We start from the raw sequence: 21,344 nt of genomic DNA on the forward strand, positions 1-21,344 counted from the left end.
GGGCCACTGTAGTGGGTGCCGACCCCACCCCTAAGAGCCAGAGGGACCTGCCGGGGGGGTGAGCTGGGGAGTCCCGGCGGTGCTTACCTGGGGCAGCTCCCAGGAAGCATCTGGCAGGTCCCTCTGGCTCCTAGGGGCGGGGGAGCATAGCTAGGGGAGAAGCAGGGGGAGCGGCTGCTCCCCCCACTGATCACATCAAAAGTGGCTCCTTAGGCGCCGACTCTGTGGGTGCTCTGGGGCTGGAGCACCTATGGGGAAAATTTGGTGGGTGCAGAGCACCCACCGGCAGCTCCCCACCCCGCGTCCGGCCCCAGCTCACCTCCGCTCCGCCTCCTCCCCTGAACGCCCCGCCCCATTCTGCTCCCCTCCTCCCCCCCCCCCCCGGCTTCCTGCGAATCAGCTATTCGGCGGGAAGCCTGGGAGGGCTAAGCAGGCGGCGGCTTCCCGCTCGGGCCGAGGGTGGCGGAGGTGAGCTGGGGCGGGGAGCGGTTCCCCTGCGTGCCACCACCGGGTTACCTGCTGCGGCGTGGGCGGCCCTCCTCGTGCTCCCCGCCCCAGCTCACCTCCGCCTCCCTGGGCCTGAGTGCGAAGCTGCCACCTGCTTCTCAGCCCACCCCGGCTTCCCGCACGAACAGCTGATTCGCGGGAAGCCAGGGGGGCGGGTGGAGAAGCAGAGCGGGGCAGCGCGTTCAGGGGTGGGGGCAGAGGCAGAGCAGAGGTAAGCTGGGGCCGGGCGCGGGGCGGGAAGCTGCCAGTGGGTGCTCTGCACCCACCAAATTTTCCCCTTGGGTGCTCCAGGGATGGAGCACCCATGGAGTCGGCGCCTAAGGCGCCACTTTTGGCCGGTTAAATTTAGAAGCCCTTTTAGAACCGGTTGTCCCTCACGAACAATCGGTTCTAAAAGGGCTTCTAAATTTAACAACCGGTTCTAGCGAGCCGGTGCGAACCGTCTCCAGCTCACCACTGAGCCTGTTGCTCCTGTGCTGCTCAATGGCACGTTTGCAGAGGGGATTCATTTCTGGTTGAGTGGTGAGAGTCACTTATGTATACTTTCCCTCTCGCCTCCCTCTGACTATGACTCCTGAACAAGTTTAAACAAGACAAATTGACAGTGATTCTGGCAGCACCTACATGGCTGAAACAGTTTTGGTTCACCAGCATCCTTCAGATGTTCATGTGTCCATGCATCTACTTGCACAGTTGCTGAACTGCCTGACTCAGGATGAAGGCAGAACCATCCATCCCAGCCTGACATCCATCTACCTCGCAGCTTAGTGTTTGGATCGGCATTGAGCATGGAAATATTGTGCTCAGAGGCTGGTGAGTTCATTTTCAAAACAGCAGAGAGTTCATTCTCAAAACAGCAGAAAGGCTTCCACAAGAAAATACTATCCTGCCAAGTGGAAGAAATTCTCCATCTGGTGCATTGCCAGGTAGCTCCACTAGACTCTGGAATCCCTGCCATCTTGAAATATCTTCTCTCCCTCAAGTCATGGGACTATGCATTAGTTTGTTGCACATGCATCTGGCAGTGATCGATCAGTGCTTTCCATCCTCTGACAGATAACTGCTTGATATTCACCCACCCTACAACTGCGAGGTTTCTAAAAGGTCTAGTCCAAACCTTCCCTCCAGTATCAACACTGATTCCTAACTGAGACCTCAGTCTAATTCTGTCAGCACGTATGAATCTACCATTCAAGCCCTTGGCCTCCTGCGTCTTTCCCTATCTTTCCATGGAAAGTAGCCTTCCTAATGGGAATTACTTCTGCTTGGAGACTAGGGAGGCTTGTGATGCTTATGGCAGACACTCCCTATGTGATGTTCATAGGGATAAAAGTGTCCCTAAGGTTACATCTCAAGTTCATCACAGAGGTTTCCTCCGAATTCCACTTGAATCAGGCCAGACATCTACTGGTGTTCCACACAAAACGTCGTGTCACTAGAGAAGACAGAACACTTAATTCTTTGGTTGTTCATGGAGCTGTTACCTTCTATCTACAAAGGACAAAGCTCCTTAGAAAATTCCCAAGATTATTCATCTCCTTCACTGAGTGGATGAAATTTTATCACAAAGGCTGTTGAAATGGATTTTGGGCTGTATTTGGCTGCATTTTGAACAAATGGAAACCCATCCTCCTCAGAGAGTGATGGCTCATTTGACTACAGTGTATGCTACCTCTGTAGCTTTTCTCCAAGGTGTACCTCCAAAAATCTGTAGAGTGGCAACATGGAGCTTACTACGCACCTCTACCGGGCACTATGCAGTGGTCCATGCTACCTCAGCAGGTATATCCTTTGATTCAGCAGTCCTGTATTCCATCGTGCAGCACAGGTCCTCGCACCCTCCTCCTCAATGAGTACTCTTGTGAGTTGCCTACAGTGAATACCCATAGGGACCAGCATTCGAAAAAGCAAAAATAGGTGACTATTTGTGGAATTTCCCTTTGTATATATACTTATTTACACTGGAAACCTGATTCTAAGAGTTAGCCATCCAGTTAGCACACAGAAACATATCATGTGGCCTATATATGCCATCAAAAGAGATCAAATGTTGAAAACTGAATACTTGAATGAGCTACAGACCAAAAATTATGTGCAGAAATTATTGAATCGTTTTAATTTAGTATTAAGTAAACATGAGAAAACTGCAATCTGCTTGCAGACCATTTTAGGTCAGAAAAAGAAGTGTAATTTGTTGACTATGTTATTCACTGTGAATTACCTGCCCGGTTCTGTTTAAAGCCTTGGTACTCTTGCATAAAGAATTTTATAGCTTTTGATGACAAGAAGGGACAGGTCCTCAGTTTTTCATGTCTTCAGAAAGACAGCTCCACTGTATCATAGGATCTGCTGGCATCATGCTGGTGTCTTGGTTCAGTACTGTCTCAGATAGAAGTTCCATCTGTAGTACTGAATTATCAACTTCACTAAGTATGGAACATGTGTGGAAATATGTGTTCCTAGTAGGTCTCAAATCCACAGATGGTCAAGGTCCTCTCTTAGTGAGTTTGCATTGTAATGTATTTACATGCACTACCCATAGCTCGTGCAGATTTCAAGTTGACTCATGATATTAAGCACAGAAGTTGTTCTTGACACAAAAAGCTATGTAATTTGGTTATTCTTTTTCCATGGTATTTTAAATATTATTGCTGATCTAATGTATATGTTTCAATTTACTGGTTTATCATCTGTTTGAATTATGCGTATTTTAAATGTATGTATTTTTAGCTATTAAACATCTTTGGGTTCTAAAAGAAAAAAAACATGTTACGACTTTTCTAGGGAAAACTGCCAATGACAGGAATGACCATCACAAAGCTAGAAGACAGCGAAAATCACAAAAATTCATTTGAAATAGCAGGTAATGTTCATGAGCATTATTGATTTGTTTTTGTTGATCAAAGAAACATAGGGTTGGAAGGGACCTCAGGAGGTGATCTAGTCCATCTACCAGCGCTGAGGCAGGATTACATACAGCTAGATCATCCCAGTTCATCTTACCAGTTCTTTAAAACCTCCAGTCACAGGGATGCCACAGCCTCCTAGGTTTAAAATAAATTAAAAAAAAAAAAAAAGACTGCCCATCCCAGGCTGTGTGTGCCCTTGACACTCCGTTTATTTTGTATCATTTTAACTCCACTGTTCTCTCCCGTGTATCCCAAGCAGCACTTTTTATAGTAAACATAAGCTCTTCCCCAGGCCCCTGGCCCCATCAACACAATTGCCTAGACCCTCACAAATGTTTTCTCCCCCTCTTCCCTTTAAAAGCAAGGAAGAACAGACAAGCCTTACAGCCTGTCTCTAACAGTCAGCAAATTCAGGCTACTACTTTGGACCAAGAAAGGAAGAAAATTCTAGAGGGTCTCTGTCATAAATATAAAGGGAAGGGTAACCACCTTTCTGTAAACAGTGCTATAAAATCCCTCCTGGCCAGAGGCAAAACCCTTTCACCTGTAAAGGGTTAAGAAGCTAAGCTCTCTGTTTTTAACTAACTTTACACCCGAGAGTTAGAAAGAAAACAAAACAAAAAAAAACTGGCTTGTAAAATTTTGCTGTGCTGTAACCTGATAGCTGTTCTCAGCCTACAGAAAAATCCTTTTGTTATGCCTGCTGCTCTGTCCCCCAGGCACAAAGACATAATCTACAGCTGCAATCACCTTTTACAAAAGCTTTTAAAATCCTGCTGTGCTTCTGGTTCAAAATGATCCCACCACTGCCACCATGTCAAGGTTCCTTCCCCACTCTGAACTCTAGGGTACAGATGTGGGGACCTGCATGAAAGACCCCCTAAGCTTATTCTTACCAGCTTAGGTTAAAAATTCCCCAAGGTACAAACTTTGCCTTGTCCTTGAACTATATACTGCCACTACCAAGCGTTTTAAATAAAGAACAGGGAAAGAGACCACTTGGAGACGTCTTCCCCCTCCCTCCCCCCCCCCCGCCCAAATATCCCCCCAAGCCCTACACCCTCTTTCCTGGGGAAGGCTTGATAATAATCCTCACCAATTTGTACAGGTGAACACAGACCCAAACCCTTGGATCTTAAGAACAATGAAAAATCAATCAGGTTCTTAAAAGAAGAATTTTAATTAAAGAAAAGGTAAAAGAATCACCTCTGTAAAATCAGGATGGTAAATACCTTACAGGGTAATCCAGATTCAAAACATAGAGAATCCCTCTAGGCAAAACCTTAAGTTACAAAAAGACACAAAAACAGGAATATACATTCCCTCCAGCACAGCTTATTTTACCAGCCATTAAACAAAAGGAAATCTAACACATTTTCTAGCTAGATTGCTTACTAACTTAACAGGAGTTGGAAGCTGCATTCCTCATCTGTTCCTGGCAAAAGCATGACACAGACAGACAAACCCTTTGTTCCCCCCCTCCAGATTTGAAAGTATCTTGTCCCCTCATTGGTCGTTTTGGGTCAGGTGCCAGTGAGGTTATCTTAGCTTCTTAACCCTTTAGAGATGAAAGGGTTTTGCCTGTGGCCAGGAGGGATTTTATAGCACTGTATACAGAAAGGTGGTTACCCTTCCCTTTATATTTATGACAGTCTCTAACAGAGAATTCGCTACCAGAAGCAAACTCCCATCACCAAGGGGCCTCAGCTCAGGTTTCTCCACTGGTGGTATGTCATGGGGAGAGAAGCAGTTGCTTAGGTATATTCCTGGCCATTTATTGTATTATAGATTAACACAAACACCTTACAATTGCCCCAGAAAGCAAAAGGATCCAGTGCAGGTTACTGAAGACAAGTTTTACGTGCTCACAGTAAAACAGACTGCATAGCAAGTGGGCTGCTCTGCTGAATTCTGCACCTGCTTCAGTTTCTGGGTAAATTTAAGGTGTTGCCCCAAGTAGATTCTATTGAAATAGTTTAATTTCAGGGGGACGAATGTGTCATGAGGGTCATAAAGCCTACAGCCAAAAGAATAACCTCCTGGCTATATGATGAGGGAGAAAAAGCCAGAGCTAGTTATTGCTGCTACCAATTGCTGCTTTCAGAGGCAGCTGAAAATCTAACCTCACATACCTTGTAGCAAACCAGAACAGCCGAGGCCCGCCCACCCACCCACCCTCTCGCTCACTCTCTTCTCAGCTAGCAGCCCTGACGTTGTCTTCATAGTACCCTCCAGTTGCTTCCCCCAAGTGATACACTTTCACCCCAGTTTTATTATCTAGTTTAAGTGTCAGGCAGCCAGACTGGATCAACCCTTAAACGTTGAGTAGTGCAATCAACTGTTCTGGCCAGGTCAAATGAAATGGAGACTCTAAGCTGTGTCATCTGCATGCTGAAGATTCAGCAATCCATGTCTCCTCGCTAACTGTGTGCCTTAATCTTGTGGTTCTGTACCTGTATAGAGTCTAGGGAGAAACTGTAGGGTTAGATGCTATCTGCAGAGTTGTTGTAGCCGTGTCAGGATACTAGAGAGTCAAGGTAGGTGAAGTAGTATTTTTTTGTTAGATGCTGTTTTTTGATTGCTTGATTGTTTGTTTTTGGTGAAGGGGCCTCATCTGCGTTTCTCAGTCGAGACCAGGATGACTTCAATTGCTAGATCAATTTCTTTGCATAAACTTTCCTTAATAAAGATTGCAAAATGGCCTGTGTCTATAAAGACAGACATCTGAAGAAAAATCTGTCACAGTGAGGAAAGGAGTTGGAATATCATTCCTTCGGACAGAAATTACACTTTTAAGTCTTTGTTCAGCTCTTAGGTATTACAAGGATTCGGTGTGTGACAAAAACCGATTACTATTTTAGTGTTTCTAAAGAATAAAATAATTGTTTTTTAGACTTTCTAAATCTTGTGTTTTCTCCTAGGAAATATGATTGAGCGGATATTAGTATCGTGTAACAACCAACAAGATTTGCATGAATGGGTGGATCATCTGCAGAAGCAAACCAAAGTTACAACTGTTGGGAATCCCACTATTAAACCTCATTCTGTGCCATCTCACACTGTAAGAAATATTTCAGTCATAGGGACTGAAACAAACAAGCTTTTGCTTGAGTTGTTAGGAGAAAGATTATCTGGATTATAAATCTCATACTACTATATAAATCATTCTAATTTTTTTTTCACCAGTAACAGGAACCAGATGTTTTAATTGACCCAATTTGTTGTTTACCCAATTTGCTTTGTATATTTTCAAAATTAGAAGAAAGGTTTGGTCACTCATGCACAGATACAAAATATATATTGTAATTTAACAGTTTGGCTTCAACAGATCAAAAGAAAATTTCCAGGAAATTTGTGGTTAAGGCTGAGACTCCATCTCTAACTTACTACTGTTAAGCCTGAATATTGCATTTGATATTTTCCTTTAATGGTCCTTAGAATAATGGGTTATGTTGCATCACCGTGGCAAAGCAGGTTAAGACTGTTTGGAAACTTTTTTTCACCACAACATTTTTTTCTGTTTAAAAATGCTTCTTTTTCAAAATGTTGTTTTTGATGAAAGTGTTGGTTTGGGCTAACGTTCCTTCAGGGCAAAGAAACTTGTAAACGAAAAAAATGTTAGTTTTGAAAAATCTTTTGGAAAATTCTGAAGTATCATTTTGAATTGCAATTTATTTTAGAGCTTTTTTTCATTTGTATATGATTTTTACATCATTTCCTAATATGTCAGTTAGAGCCATGCACAATTTACATTGCTGTTTTTGACATGTCATAACGTAACATTCTCTTCGTATTTTAAATTTTACGCTAACTGTTATATTTCATGTATTTTATTTGTGTCAGATTGTTTCGTTACAACACAGAGGAGACACTTGGACCTAGAAAAGAAGATAAAATGTTTGTCTGTACTAAGTTGCAGCTGTCTACAATGATTTTAAAAATAAAATAATAAGATATTTCAACTATTATATTATGCCATATTATGATGTCACTAATAGTACTAGTGGATGTTATGAAATAATGGAAAATTAATGGAAAAATGGAGAACATGTTAACAAAATTTGTAACAAAATTCTGAAATGAAAATTTTATTAAATTGATTTGCAGGCAATTTGGAAAATATTTGGTTTTGTTCTAATTCAGTTCAAAAACTAATTTCCAAATGTCCCCACAAACCAGAACTTTTGAGTTTCAATCTGCTCTGCAAGTCACTTCCTGGCAATTCTAAATTTGAGTGAGTTAAGCTAAATTGTTCTTTTGCGCTCACTCTTTAAATGTGAAACGTGAAAGGGGTGTGAGCAAGGATCTCGAAGCTGTTGTGGTTCAATACATACTGTTTCTGTGGTAGACAATAATAGTTCGTTGAATGAAATTATGTTCTGTTGTGTCAGTAATTATTATTCAGCTTTTAAAACTGTGCTAGTTGGAGCTGTAATAGATAGAAATGTTAGGTAGCCAGTGTAAGTGATTTTGTCTGTTTTTGAAAATTACTTTTTAATTTGGCAGCTTCCTTCTCATCCAGTAACACCATCCAGCAAACATTCAGACAGCAAACCAGTACCACTGACTCCTGCATACCACACGCTTCCACATCCTTCACATCATGGGACTCCACATACCACTATAAACTGGGGACCTCTGGAACCTCCTAAAACTCCCAAACCTTGGAGCTTGAGCTGTTTACGACCTGCACCTCCTCTACGGCCTTCAGCAGCTCTCTGTTATAAAGAGGTGAGGTATCGGAACCCAGAAATGTGACCGCAAAAGTACAGGACTACACTTAAGAGGTGTAACTCAGTTCTTTTCATATCATGATCTTACATAGTTCTGTATGTGTGTTTATATTGTGTATGTTTTCACTTCATTTAAGTTAACACTGAAACAGTGGTAATTGATTAGTGCCCACTTGTATTCATTATTATTATTATTATTTTATTATCATCATCATCTATTGGGACAGATGGAATGGAAATCCTCTGCATTCATGCATCCCTATCTGTGCCATGAAGATTTTCTCCTAGTTTTTTTTTTCTACTTCCCATATACCTACTTCTCTGTATCCTGCTCTACTTCTACCATCCCTCTGGTCCGATAGGGTGCGAGAAACACCTTTTGCGGTGAGAGAATGCTGTGTTTAAAATCGACCAAAGTGAGACATTCTCTCGGTAACCTCAGAGATCAGAGTGTTGCCACTGCTTGTTGGTGAATGGAGAAAGAGTCCAGAATCAGCAATCTAACCGGCATTTCCTGCTGCATAGGAGTCTCAAATAGTTTTGAGTATCTACAGTTGTTATGACTAATTTCATTCCTGAATATTAAACTGTTCTTTACATGCACTTAGTAAACCTTTAAATTTAATCCTAGGAGTTATAGTATATGACTTTTTGTGCATCAGCTTCAAATTGTGGTATCATTTATGACGACGTGTAATGATGCTTCGTTCTTCTTTATACCCCACCCCTCATCCTTTAATGTTGCAGATTTTAATCTGGGCTGTAAAAGAAATACAAAATTATTGTTAGTAATCCACAAAAGGATGGCAGTGGTAGACTAACTTGTTCTTATCACTAAATTCTGCCCTTCTGTAAAAATGAAGAATATTTAAAATGTTTGGTTTATGCAGAATTTGGTGGTGTGTGTAATTTGATGACAGAGGCAGCTGTGTCTAGTAAATTAAGCCAGAGATTCTATTACTGACTTGCTGTGAGACCATGGGTAACTCACAGCCACTTTGTCTCTCTCTATTTACAAGCTGTAGAATGGGGGAAATAGTGTTTAGTCACTTTGATAAAGCATGCTGAGATCCTCTTATGGGGGTGCACTATAAAAGGGCAAGGTAATAGGCATATGACAGAGAAGTATTATACTTTATTCAGAAGCAATATTAAACTTCTGTTGAAAAACTTGTTTCATGCATTGTCATGATTCTGATTTAATGTTAAGAACCAGTTCCCAAAGGAATGTGAACAATTGTTCCTGCAAATATCTTGAGTGTGCATGCAGGAGATGAGTTTGAAATTTGAATTTTTTGCAGGCACACAAATTGTGCTCTGTTTACATTATGGGGTCAGTCTTTTGACAAACAGTTGTCACTCCTGAAACACTTAGGCAAAAAAAAAAAAAAAAAAAAACAACCACCACCACCACCAAAGGGAATGTGGGAGAGAGATGGCCTTTAATTTGAAGGTTAAACATTTTGATTTAATTACTACGTTAGCTTATTCAGCTGCAGTGCATGTCCATCTTTTAAATTAAATATATAAATTAAATATAAGTAAATATAAGTAAACTTCTTTCATGCATTGGTATTTATAACATTTGTTTAATTCTTAAATGTGGCAAAATTTCACTCATCTTTACAGTGCTTAGTATATGACTGAATGTTTGAAACCTATCTTCATCCTCTTTGGTCTTTGTCCTGCTCATTCATCTTTTCACTTTCTTGTTCTACACATGTATAGAGGCTGTCTTGTATTCTGAAGGTAAGGGGTAGATCAGTATGTATTTTGTATCCTTATACATTAGCATGACTCACTATAGAGCAGAAGTGTTGAATCTCTGTCAATGTATTCTTTTGCTGTAGCTCTTTCCTTTCAAAGCTATAACAAGCACTCTTCAAATTTTGATTTAAAGAAATAGATGTGTATAACCTACCAACCTTCCACTTTAGGGCTTATTTTATCTGCTTCTAAATATGATGGGTTTACCCCTCAGAAGTTAAGAAAAATACTTTGTTTGTGTCCTGCTTGCCATTGTTCCCTTCGCTCTAGCTCCCAGACAGCCTGCATACTTACAGCAGCATTGCTGTGTATTTCTGTTAATAAGACTAGAACAGAGGTGGGCAAACTACGGCCTGTGGGCCACATCCGGCCCGTGGGACCCTCCTGCCCGGCCCCTGAGCTCCTTGCCTGGGAGGCTAGACCCCGGCCCCTCCCCTGCTGTCCCCGCTCCTCCGCAGCCTCAGCTCACTGTGCCGCTGGCACAGTGCTCTGGGCGGCGGGGCTGTGAGCTCTTATCGGGCAGCACAGCTGCAGAGCCGAGGCCTGACCCGGTGCTCTGTGCTGTGCGGTGGTGTGGCTGGCTCCAGCGGGGCGGCACAGCTGCCTGTCCTGGTGCTCTGGGCAGCATGGCTGTAGCACCGCCAGCCACCGGTGCTCCAGGCAGCGCAGTAAGGGGGCAGGGAGCGGGGGGGGTTGGATAGAGGGCAGGGGAGTTTGGGGTGGTGGTCGGGGGGGTGTGTGGATAGGGGTAGGGACGGTCAGAGGGCGTGGAACAGGGGGGTTGAAGGAGGGCAGGGGTCCCCGGGGGGCAGTCAGGAAGGAGGGGGGGGTTTGGATGGGGTGGCGGGGGGCAGTCAGGGGCAGGAGTACCGGGGGCGGTCAGGGAGAAGGGCTTGGATGGGGCAGGGGTCCCAGGAGGTGCAGTCAGGAATGAGAGGAGGGGTTGGATGGGGCAGTGGGGGGCAGTCTGAGTCGGAGGGTCTGGGAGCGGTCAGGGGACAGGGAGGGGTGGATGGGTTCCGGGGGGGCCGTCAGGGGACAGAGAAAGTGGGGGTTAGATGGGGCAGGAGTCCTGGGGGGGCCATTGGGGGCAAGAAGCAGGGGGGGGGTCGGATAGGGGGCAGGGGCCGGGCCACGCCTGGCTGTTTGGGGAGGCACAGCCTCCCCTAACCTGGCCTCCATACAATTTCGGAAACCTGATGTGGCCCTCAAGCCAAAAAGGTTGCCTGCTCCTGGACTAGAAGATTAACATGCAAACAGCCAATGGGGTTGGGGTAATAAGTGGATTCAAGTAAACTTGAAATATGCCAAAAATAATATCAGCCAGCAACATTTTTTGTAACTTTATAAGATTTTTACAGTTAACAGCTACTTGAACAGAAATTAAAATTTCAGCATTTGGAATTTTTTTTTTTTTTTTAAAAAGAAGCTTTACCTTTTCTTTTCTTTTCACCCAGGATCTCAGTAAAAGCCCTAAAACCATGAAAAAGCTGCTTCCTAAGCGCAAGCCTGAACGGAAGCCATCAGACGAAGAGTTTGCACTGAGAAAAAGTAAGTGAGACAGAATAAATATCAGTGTATTCAAAAGGTGCCAGTATATATAAAAGAAAGTTTCAGAGAAATGGATGGTATTTTAATTTTTTTTTCCCATTGAAGATTGCCATTTTCAACTTTCTCTAGGTACTGACACTGAGATCTGTCAGGGTAGGTCATTTTTTAGGTCTAACAACTGTACTGATATTTCCTTAGAAACAGGGTATTTTCTGTATGTCATTTATTTGCGACAGAGGTCAGTGAAAGATCTGGACTTTGTGTTCCATAGGCTGTAAGACAAAGCTAGAGAAGTTTCTAAGGAACAAGATGAGTTTATAGATAAAAAACACCATAAAGAACAAAAGCTTAAGCAAGTGTAGAAGGAGCACTGGCAGTATAATAGAAGTGTGGGGGAAATAGGAAGATGAAAGAAAAGACAAGTGTTAATAACTGTGTTATCCAGGGGGGAAACAGTTTGTATTCTGCTGTCTTAACTTCAGTCCAGTTCTGTCTATTTAGTGTGTACTAATATGTCCTGATTCACATGTGCGCATGGATAAGTAACAATTGTGATAACAGGGGTCTGTGCGGCACTTAAAATAATTAAACCATTTAGATTGATCTAGTTCATGTACTCAAAACCACATTCACTTTCCTCAGTTTTTGTCTACTTCTGTATCCTTAAATTGTGGGCTCCTTAGAACAGAGACCTGTCTATCTTGAGTTTGTGGAACATGTGAAGCACATAGTGAATGCTGTCATAAAGAATCGCCATACTTTGAGTTGAGAAGGAATTTTTCCCATGACACTGTGACAGGTTCAGTCACAGAGATCCCGTTGGGACTGTCACCTGATGTGCTGTAATTACCTTTGAGCCCGTTTTCCCTGCCAGCTTGGGACTTCCAGAACCCAGTCTTGTTTTGATTACAGGTAATATCTCACCCTCAGAAATGTTCCAATAAGCTTCTTTCACAGACTAGACTCCTTCCTAGTCTGGGCCCAATCCTTTCCCCTGGTACAGTCCTTGTTAGTTCCAGCAGACATCCTAGGTTGTAAGCAGGGGCTTTCTCATGACTGACCACCTCTTTGTCCTGGTCCACCCCATTTTATAGCTTTGGCACAAGGTGGGAATCTTTTCTCTTTGGGTCCCCACCCCTCCTTCTAAATGAAAAAGTACCAGATTTAAGATGGATTCCAGTATCAGGTGACATGGTCACATGTCCTGTGAGACCCCAGCCTCCATTCTTCCTGGGCTGGCCCACAGGTACCCAGGAAGGTTTGTAAGTAAACAGAGCCATTTACCGTTCATTGATTCTGAAGTACCCTTAATGGCTTCCACTTAATATGTTTACATTAGTAATACAAGTTTATATCTCATTCTCCTAACTTCAGACATAGAAATAATACATGCAAATAAATAGGATGAACAAATTTAGTAGATTATAAGCTTTGTAATGATACCTTACAAGAGACCTTTTGCATAAATCATATTCCAGTTACATCATATTTACATTCATAAGCATATTTTCATAAAGCATATGGAGTGCAACGTCACAGACACCACTTGCTGACCTACCGTGGGAGCTTTCTCTTTCCCTAGGATGTGCTATAGATTTCTGGTGGCAGGAACTTAAGTTAGTGAAGGGAATGATTTGTTGTTTACCCATATGTTGATGGAAACTTTAGTTGAGTAATATGTGGATAGCTGACTTGTCCATATCAAGTTTACTTGCATGACACAGTTGAGCTATAAAGCTTGGGTTGTTTGTTATTAATGTGCCAGCTGCATAAGCAAGCATCCCTCTCACTAGAACCTTGCATATGGATGGAATGAAAGACAGTGGAGAAGACATAGGGCCTCCTCAAGAAAGGAACTTGTTACCAAGCACAGATACAGGGCCTCCCATGAAGAAACCTGTTCCTTCCTTTATATATATATATATATATATGTCATGGCTTTGGCCTTTTAAACCAATTACCAGTGAGTTGTATTCTACATCATACCAAGACATCTTGTCAATGTCCTTAATACAGATTGGCCCAATAAAATATTTAAAAGTTAGTTTTGTTGTTACATTCTGTGGTGGATGTAACTGGATACAGCATATACCCGGCCCTTGAAGGAATTCACATTGTGTGAGTTTGTTTGAAGTAGTTTTAGTGTAATTTTATTAAGCAAGTTAAAAGAAACTTGTTGGGAGTTTAGGAAACTAAATACTCTGGCCAACACTTCAGTATTTGAATCGGAGCTGTGAGAATGCCTTTGCAACTCTGAATATCCAAGCCATTGTTTGTTTAGGTGCTTAAATATGGCATTTGATGCTATACAGTAATTAACCAAATTTGAAAATATTGGGCTATATGGTTTTGAATATAATTTTTGATTCATGGGAAAAAATGTTTTTTGAAAATTTACGAAGTCTGAAACAGATTATAATATACAATGGTCATCATTTGACCACAATATTTTCTTCTTTAAAAGCGATTCTTTTTCCACTGAATGCATCCGATGAAGTGAGCTGTAGCTCACAAAAGCTTATGCTCAAATAAATTTGTTAGTCTCTAAGGTGCCACAAGTACTCCTTTTCTTTTCCTTCTGTCTTTCCATTTTAAGAACATAAGAACAGCCATAGCGGGTCAGACCAGTGGGTCCATGTAGCCCAGTGTCCTGTCTTCTGACAGTGGCCAGTGCTGGATGCTTCAGAGGGAACAAACAGAACAAGGCATTTATCAAGTGATCCATCCACTGTCATCCAGTACCAGCTTCTGGGACTCAGAAGTTAGTGACGCATCAGTCTTGGCTAATAGCCATTGATGGACTTGTCCTCCATGAACTTAACCAGTTCTTTTTTTGAACCCAGTTATATATTTGGCCTTGGCAATGAGTTCCACAGGTTTACTGGGCGTTGTGTGAAGAAGTACTTCCTTTTGTTTGTTTTAAACCTGCTGCCTATTCATTTCATTGGGTGACCCCTGGTTCTTGTGTAAGGTGAAGGGGTAAATAACACTTCCCTATTCACTTTCTCCACACCAGTCATGATTTTATGGACCTCTATCATCTCCCCCCTCAGTTGTTTCTTTTCTAAACTGAACGGTCAGTCTTTTTAATCTTTCCTCATATGAAAGCTGCTAATTATTTTTGTTGTTCTTCTCTATACATGTTCCAATTCTAATACATCTTTTTCGAGATGGGGTGACCAGAACTGTGCACCAGGGTGTGGGCGTACTATGGATTTATACAATGGCATTATGATAATTTCTGTCTTATTATCTATCCCTTTCCTAATACTTCCTTTTTTGACTGCTGCTGCACACTGAGCTGGTATTTTCAGAGTTTCCATAATGACACCAAGATCTCTTTCTTGACCACAACATTTTGTCTGTTTAGTTGGGATTATTTTTTTCAGTGTGCATTACTTTGTATTTCTCAACATTGAATTTCATCTGCCATTTTGTTGCTCTGTCACCCAGTTTTGTGAGATCCCTTTGTAACTCTCTGCAGTGAGCTTTGGAGTTAACTATCTCGAGTAATTTTGTATCATCTGCAAATTTTGACACCTCAGTGGTCACTCACTTTTCCAGATCATTTATGAATATGTTGAACAGCACAGGTCACAGTACAGATCCTTATTTAACTCTTTCCATTGAGAAAACTGATCATTTATTAATACCCTTTGTTTCCTATCTTTTAAACCAGTTACTGATCCATGAGAGGACCTTCCCTCTTATCCCAGGACTGCTTACTTTGCTTAAGAGCCTTTGGAGTCAAAGGCTTTCTGAAAGTCCAGAAACTGGATCACCCTCGTCCACATGCTTGTTGACCCCCTCAAACAATTCTAATAGATTGGTGAGGAATGTTTTCCCTTTACAAAAGCTGTGTTGACTCTTTCCCAACAAGTCATGTTCATCTGTGTGTCTGATAATTCTGTTCTTTACCATAGTTTCAACCAATTTGCCTGGAACTGAAGTTAGTCTTACCAGCCTGTAATGTAACGTCTGAAGCCTTTTCTTAAATCGGCGTTACATGAGTTACTCTTCAGTCATCTGGAACAGAGGCTGATTTAAGCAATAGGTTACAAACCACAGTTAGTAGTTCTGCAGTTTCATATTTGAGTTCCTTCATATTTCTTGGGTGAATCTGGTCCTGGGACTTATTACTGTTCAGTTTATCAGTTCATTCCAAAATCTGCTCTACTGACACCTCAGTCTGGGACACTTCCTCAGATTTGTTGCCTAAAAAGAATGATTCGGGTGTGAGAATCCCCCTCACATCCTCTTCAGTGAAGACCGATGCAAAGAATTCATTTAGCTGCTCCACAATGGCCTTATCTTTCTTGAATGCTCCTTTAGCATCTCGATCATGAAGTGGCCCCACTGATTGTGGCTTCCTGCTTCTGATGTACTTAAAAAAAATTTGCTGTTAGTTTTTTGCTTTTTGCTAAGTTGCTCTTCAAATTCATTTTTGGCCTGCCTAATTAGACTTGCCAGAGTTTATGCTCCTTTCTATTTTCCTCAGTAGGATTTGACTTCCAGTTTTTAAAGGATGCCTTTTTGTCTCTAACCGCCTCTTTCACTCTGCTGTTTAATAATGGTGGCATTTTTGGTCCTCTTACTGTTTTTATTATTATTTGGCATATACATATAGTTTGAGCCTCTGTTACGGTGTTTATAAATAGTTTCCCTGCAGCTTCCTTTCACTTTTGTGACTGTTCCTTTTAATTTCTGTTTAACAAGACTCTTCATTTTTGTGTATTTTTCTCTTTGAAGTTAAATGGTACTGTGGTGTATTTCTGTGGTATTTTCATCCCTACAAGGATGTTAGATTTAATTACATTATGGTCACTGTTACCGAGCGATTCAGCTATATTCACTTCTTGGACCAGATCCTGTGCTGCAGTTAGGACTAAATCAAGAACTGCCTCTCCTCTTGTGGGTTCCAGGACTTGCTGCTCCAAGAAGCAGTCATTAATGGTGTCATAAATTTTATCTCTGCATCTCGTCATGAGGTGACATTTACCCAGTCACTATGGGCATAGTTAAATCCCCCATTATTATTGGGTTTTCTGGTTTTATAGTTTCTCTAATGTCAGAGACATTATACAGTCACCGTTACCATCTTGGTCAGGTGTTTGGGAGTATATTCCTGCTGTTTATTATTATTCAAGCATGGAATGTCTATACATAGAGATTCTGTGGGAAAGTTTGATTCGTTTAAGATTTTTATTATAGTTGACTCTATTTTTTCTTTCACATATAGTGCCAGTCTTCCCCCTACCCCCTACCAGCGTGACCTACTCAGTTATTTCTATATATATTTTCTACCCTGATATTACCAATTCCCATTAATTGTCATTCCACCAAGTTTCTGTGATGACTCTTATAATCAATAGCCTCATTCAATACTAGACACTCAATTTCACCCATCTTAGTATTTAGACTTTCTATTTGATATTGTTAAAAAAAAGATTTGTTTTATCCATTCCGCATCTTCACAAGACTTTCATTCTGGACTGATCAAATAAGAGGCATTCCTTTTTATTTAAATCTACTGTCCTCTCAAAATCTTCAAAACAAAAGAGAGTAATGGTTCCCTATAGTATAAAATAAGTTGGTGCTGTTTTAGTTCTCTCGTTCATCCCCAATCACAGAAGAGAACGTTTGGGGAAATCTTTTTTATCAGATTCTGCTGAATAATAGGTAAGTGCAACAGAAGCTCTTTCTTTAATGTGACGGTTTTGTTCTGTTCTAGCAACACACAGCAATGGCATTTTTATCCAAGTTAATTGTATATCTTTACTGATATTTTTATTTTAAATCCATTTTAAAGGACCTATACAACATAATTACATTAGACCATTTTTCTTGTTACTCTTTAAATTTACAAAGCATACTTCCTTTAAGTGTTTATCTTAAAGATTGTAGAGCTTAATACTGCTTCCCAGTAATAAAATATTAATTACTAGTACTAATTGATACAGTGGGCTAGTAAGAGGTGCAGAAGCCACTCAATTTAAAAACAACTGTAACATCCTTTTAATTACTGTGCCTTTTAAGTGAGTGGTATGATGGTTACAGATGGGCTGATGGGGGCGGGAAATGGATCTGTGATCTTAAAATGCCTTTGTGTTTCACTTTTATGCCATTTAAAAGCAGTTATGTCACAAACTTGATTATTTGAGGAGAATGTGAGAAATAAAGAATTAAAATATGCAAGAAAGGATAGAATAGAACCGAAAAACAAACAGTTCGCTACTAATCTGACCATCTTAATTTCAACAACTGCTGAAATACAAATGTTTTAATCTATCACAGCTTCTATAATTAGGAATAGAAATGAAGCAATGTTGAGAAACAATGCTGAATTTGATGTATTCTAACCAACGGAGCTCAATTAAGTAGTAAAGAAACTGCTGCCATGCAGTCCCAGTACAACAGATCCCATCAGATATTTGTGTGGAACTTCAGTAATCACCAGCATGCAGTTGCAGTTTCATTCCACTTCTCCAAGATACCAAGCAAACACCTGCTAGCCTGAGAGATGATCAAAGCACATGCACTAACAGGAGCTATTGTTTAGTTTCAAAGAAAGATGAAATAAACTTATTTTTTTAATTGAAGGATATCTTTTCAAAATTACAGTTGTCAGCACTTTTGATGTAAAGGATGGCTTGTCTGCTGAAAGGGAAACTTGATGACTTTGTTTGCAGTGACTTTTACTTACTTGAATAGCTTCACTGATGCTGCCAGATACTCATCTTTCTTTTTCCAGTGTTTCAGTAATTAGTCGTCTTTGTCCTTCTGTGTTAATTACGCTTTGAACAAATAAATCAGATACGTGAGGTATACCAACCAAATACTTCCATGGACCTGGGTATAATGTAAGAAAGTTAATGCCTATGTAATTACTAGTTCTCCAGCTCTACTATACTAAACAGTACACTGGTGTTACATCCTGCCTAGATTTTTGCATTTATTTAAAAAGGGAAATAGTTCTGGAATAGGTGGGAAATGTTTGGACATCTTAAACATTATTGGGAGACTGTCATGTTGCTATGAGCTCTTATTAGTGGTGTTTGCAAACAGTCATCACTGGTGGATATTCTGTAGAGTATCTGTTTGGTTGTGATCATAAATACTTGAAAATAAAAATGGGATTTCTGGCTGTCTTGCCTGCTGGGAGAAGATTGTGTTACTTGCTGACTTTGAAAGACCTTCAGATGTCCTCAGTGAAAATCTTCAAGGCCAATGGTATATAAAGCTTTGTGGGGATGGGAAAAAACAGATGGAAATTTAAAAACAAACAAACCAACCTTGGTGAAATTCTGGCTCCACTGAAGTCGAGACTAAAAACTCCCATTTACTTAAATCGTGGTCAAGATTTTACACCCTGTTCTTAGCTGAAGCAACTTTGATAAAAGGATCTAGCTGAAACCCAGGAGGAACAGATTTAGCTTCACATGGTTTTTTTTTTAATTAACTCCAAAGCAAATATTCTTAGAATTTTGTGTCTGGAATGTTTTCTCTGCTCTAAGCTCTGCTAAGAAACCTACAAGCTTCACTTAACACAGTCTGAAAATAGCTGTCAAATGCTGTCAGATTTCACAGAAGTACTCATACGGTAAGTGGCATTTTTCCTGATGGACACAGGACTGAAATTGTACAACAGTATATGTTGTAATATTATGCTGAGTTTAATTTTCAGATTTCTAGATTTCCTTTCATAGTATTGGTATGGAAAAACCGTATGTTTGTATCACTTGTGAACCTTAATAAAGACTTAGTTGTTGAACTACATGATGCTCTTATTTATTTGCTAGAAGATAATATTCCATTCCTTGTGTTTCTCTAATTAAAGTGTGATATGAATTAAGGTGCAACTAATAATTGTTTGGGTGTACTTTTTATGTCTGATTGCGGTTTGCACAATACCATAGAGGGAAGACATGCTTCTTTGAAACACTTATATTCCACATAGCTCTCTTTGAAAAGAAACAGAAAGGGGCAGTTTTAAAATATTCGGAAACCTTCTTTAGGTTTGGCTTAATTGCCCAGTTTTGAGGTGTTTTTCAATACATTTTATTATAATATTTAAGTATATATTTGTTTTTAAAAACTCTTTACTTTTCGCTCATTGAAACTCACTCCTGAATATAGATTAAGGTATCATCTACAATTTGTGGGGGTAGTTCAGGGTGGTGATAAATAGACTCACTGAGTTGAACCTTAGTTGAATTATCTGGTACTTGTCTCTCGGCTTAAAACGACTTTACAGTTACATGACTGACTTAATAACTAGAGCCATGGTAAAGGTTTATTTTTCTGTTGACTTCAGGTACAGCTGCATTGGAAGAAGATGCTCAGATTCTTAAGGTCATTGAAGCATACTGCACAAGTGCCAAAACACGCCAAACACTAAATTCAAGTAAGTTAGAAAAGGCTAAAATAATTAACCAAAATGCTATTTAGATACATAACAAAAACAATGGTGGGTTCCAACACTACAAATAACGGGATGTGTCCTAAGAAAATCAGCCTTTGGAGTGGGTCTCGGTGTGGGGTGCTTGGGCACTCTACTTAGAGCATCAGAAGCCCTGCTTGAGGTCCAGTTTCGGTGAATATAATCCATATTACTAAATTTGCCATGGTATGAAACCTGTATCAAGCGTGCAGCAAGGACTGGGAAGTGTCTGGATTTAATGACACTTGTAATACACTTTCTCAGAGAGAAAATGGTAAGTGCAGAGGTAAATGGAAGAGCAATATTCATTTTAGATTTTGGGGCTACATCTGCTTTATGCCTGTGAGGGTTCTGTTCAACAAGATACATGGTTTGCTCAAGGGCTTCTGAGAAACCTTCGCTCCTATTGTGGAAGGGTAAATGGGGCATATAAAGTTTTCCTTGCCACTAGCTGTTAAATATTTATTATTACAAATTTTAATCCTCTCTTATAATAATTTCAGGGAGCAACTGTTAATTTTCTTAGATCTCTGTCTTGGGTAAGGTTGCCATTCTCAGTTTTTCAAATTTGCAATCAGCTGATTGGTACTTACAACGCACATCCTCGCTTAATCTAAAACAAGGCTGCAGTTGTGGAGGTCCTTTGTGTTGTAAGTAAAACACTCCACATAGCAGGGGAATCCACCAGCATGTGTTACATTTATGTAAGGGAGGAGAGCATGCTGTTCAGTTTGCTCCAATTTGCACAGTTTTGCCATTGAATATAAACCTTGTTTAGGAATTATACCTCTGGTATGCTGTAAAATGATCCTGAGATAGTTATTGTTTTTATTGTTGTCAGCAATTATTAGTGTGGACATTGTAAATAATTCATTGTCCATTTAAATTGTTTAATTTCCAAGTATTTGTCAGTGTTTATTACCAAAACAGTTTTTTTGTGCATACTTCATTTCCAAGCAAAAACATTTTAGACTGGCAATTGGAAAGTCAAAAAATATGACTGGAAATTTAGTGCACAAATGCTTTAACATGTGTGCAGTTGCCTGCCTTCTCATCACCTTGAAAAATTCTACTTCGCATGCAAATATACTTAATATTAGAATTTGGCTCTTTGTATGAAGGAAGAATTTATTGCAAGGTTATTTTATGTATATTTTTGATTTTCATTTACTTTGTTTCAAGCTAAAATGTGTATGAAAAGGTCTTCAGGTCTGTCTTTGTGATCCATTTTATTAAGTTCTAAGTCTTCATAGTGATAAAATTGAAGTAATTTATTAGCTCATCACTGTTTTGGACCGGTTTCAGTTTCCACAAATTTGATTTGAGCCCTGTGATCATTCTGTTTTATTGTGGCTTACCTGGTAAAAATGAAAGAAACAAGTTTACTTTTTAAAATTCTAAAGACAAATTATGGAACAAAATAAGGCTAAATTAAAT

The 21,344-nt window shown here is 40.4% G+C and overlaps 1 protein-coding gene across 11 annotated transcripts in view; it reads left to right on the top strand.

Moving 5' to 3' along the window:
- Window positions 1–21,344, top strand: part of ARHGEF7 (Rho guanine nucleotide exchange factor 7) — a 188,672-nt gene that overhangs the window by 143,998 nt on the left and 23,330 nt on the right. For all 11 annotated transcript variants that reach the window (XR_005225098.2, XM_037896966.2, XM_037896973.2 and 8 more), the window contains 5 exons: window positions 3,292–3,370; window positions 6,338–6,477; window positions 7,923–8,147; window positions 11,374–11,467; window positions 19,782–19,871. Coding sequence is in view for 10 of the 11 variants with exons in the window: in XM_037896966.2 (XP_037752894.1) it covers window positions 3,292–3,370; window positions 6,338–6,477; window positions 7,923–8,147; window positions 11,374–11,467; window positions 19,782–19,871 (628 nt within the window). In the remaining variant the exon portion in view is untranslated. The remainder of the gene's footprint in view (window positions 1–3,291; window positions 3,371–6,337; window positions 6,478–7,922; window positions 8,148–11,373; window positions 11,468–19,781; window positions 19,872–21,344) is intronic.

This window comes from Chelonia mydas, chromosome 1, assembly GCF_015237465.2.
Source record: "Chelonia mydas isolate rCheMyd1 chromosome 1, rCheMyd1.pri.v2, whole genome shotgun sequence".
Taxonomy (NCBI): Eukaryota; Metazoa; Chordata; order Testudines; family Cheloniidae; genus Chelonia; species Chelonia mydas.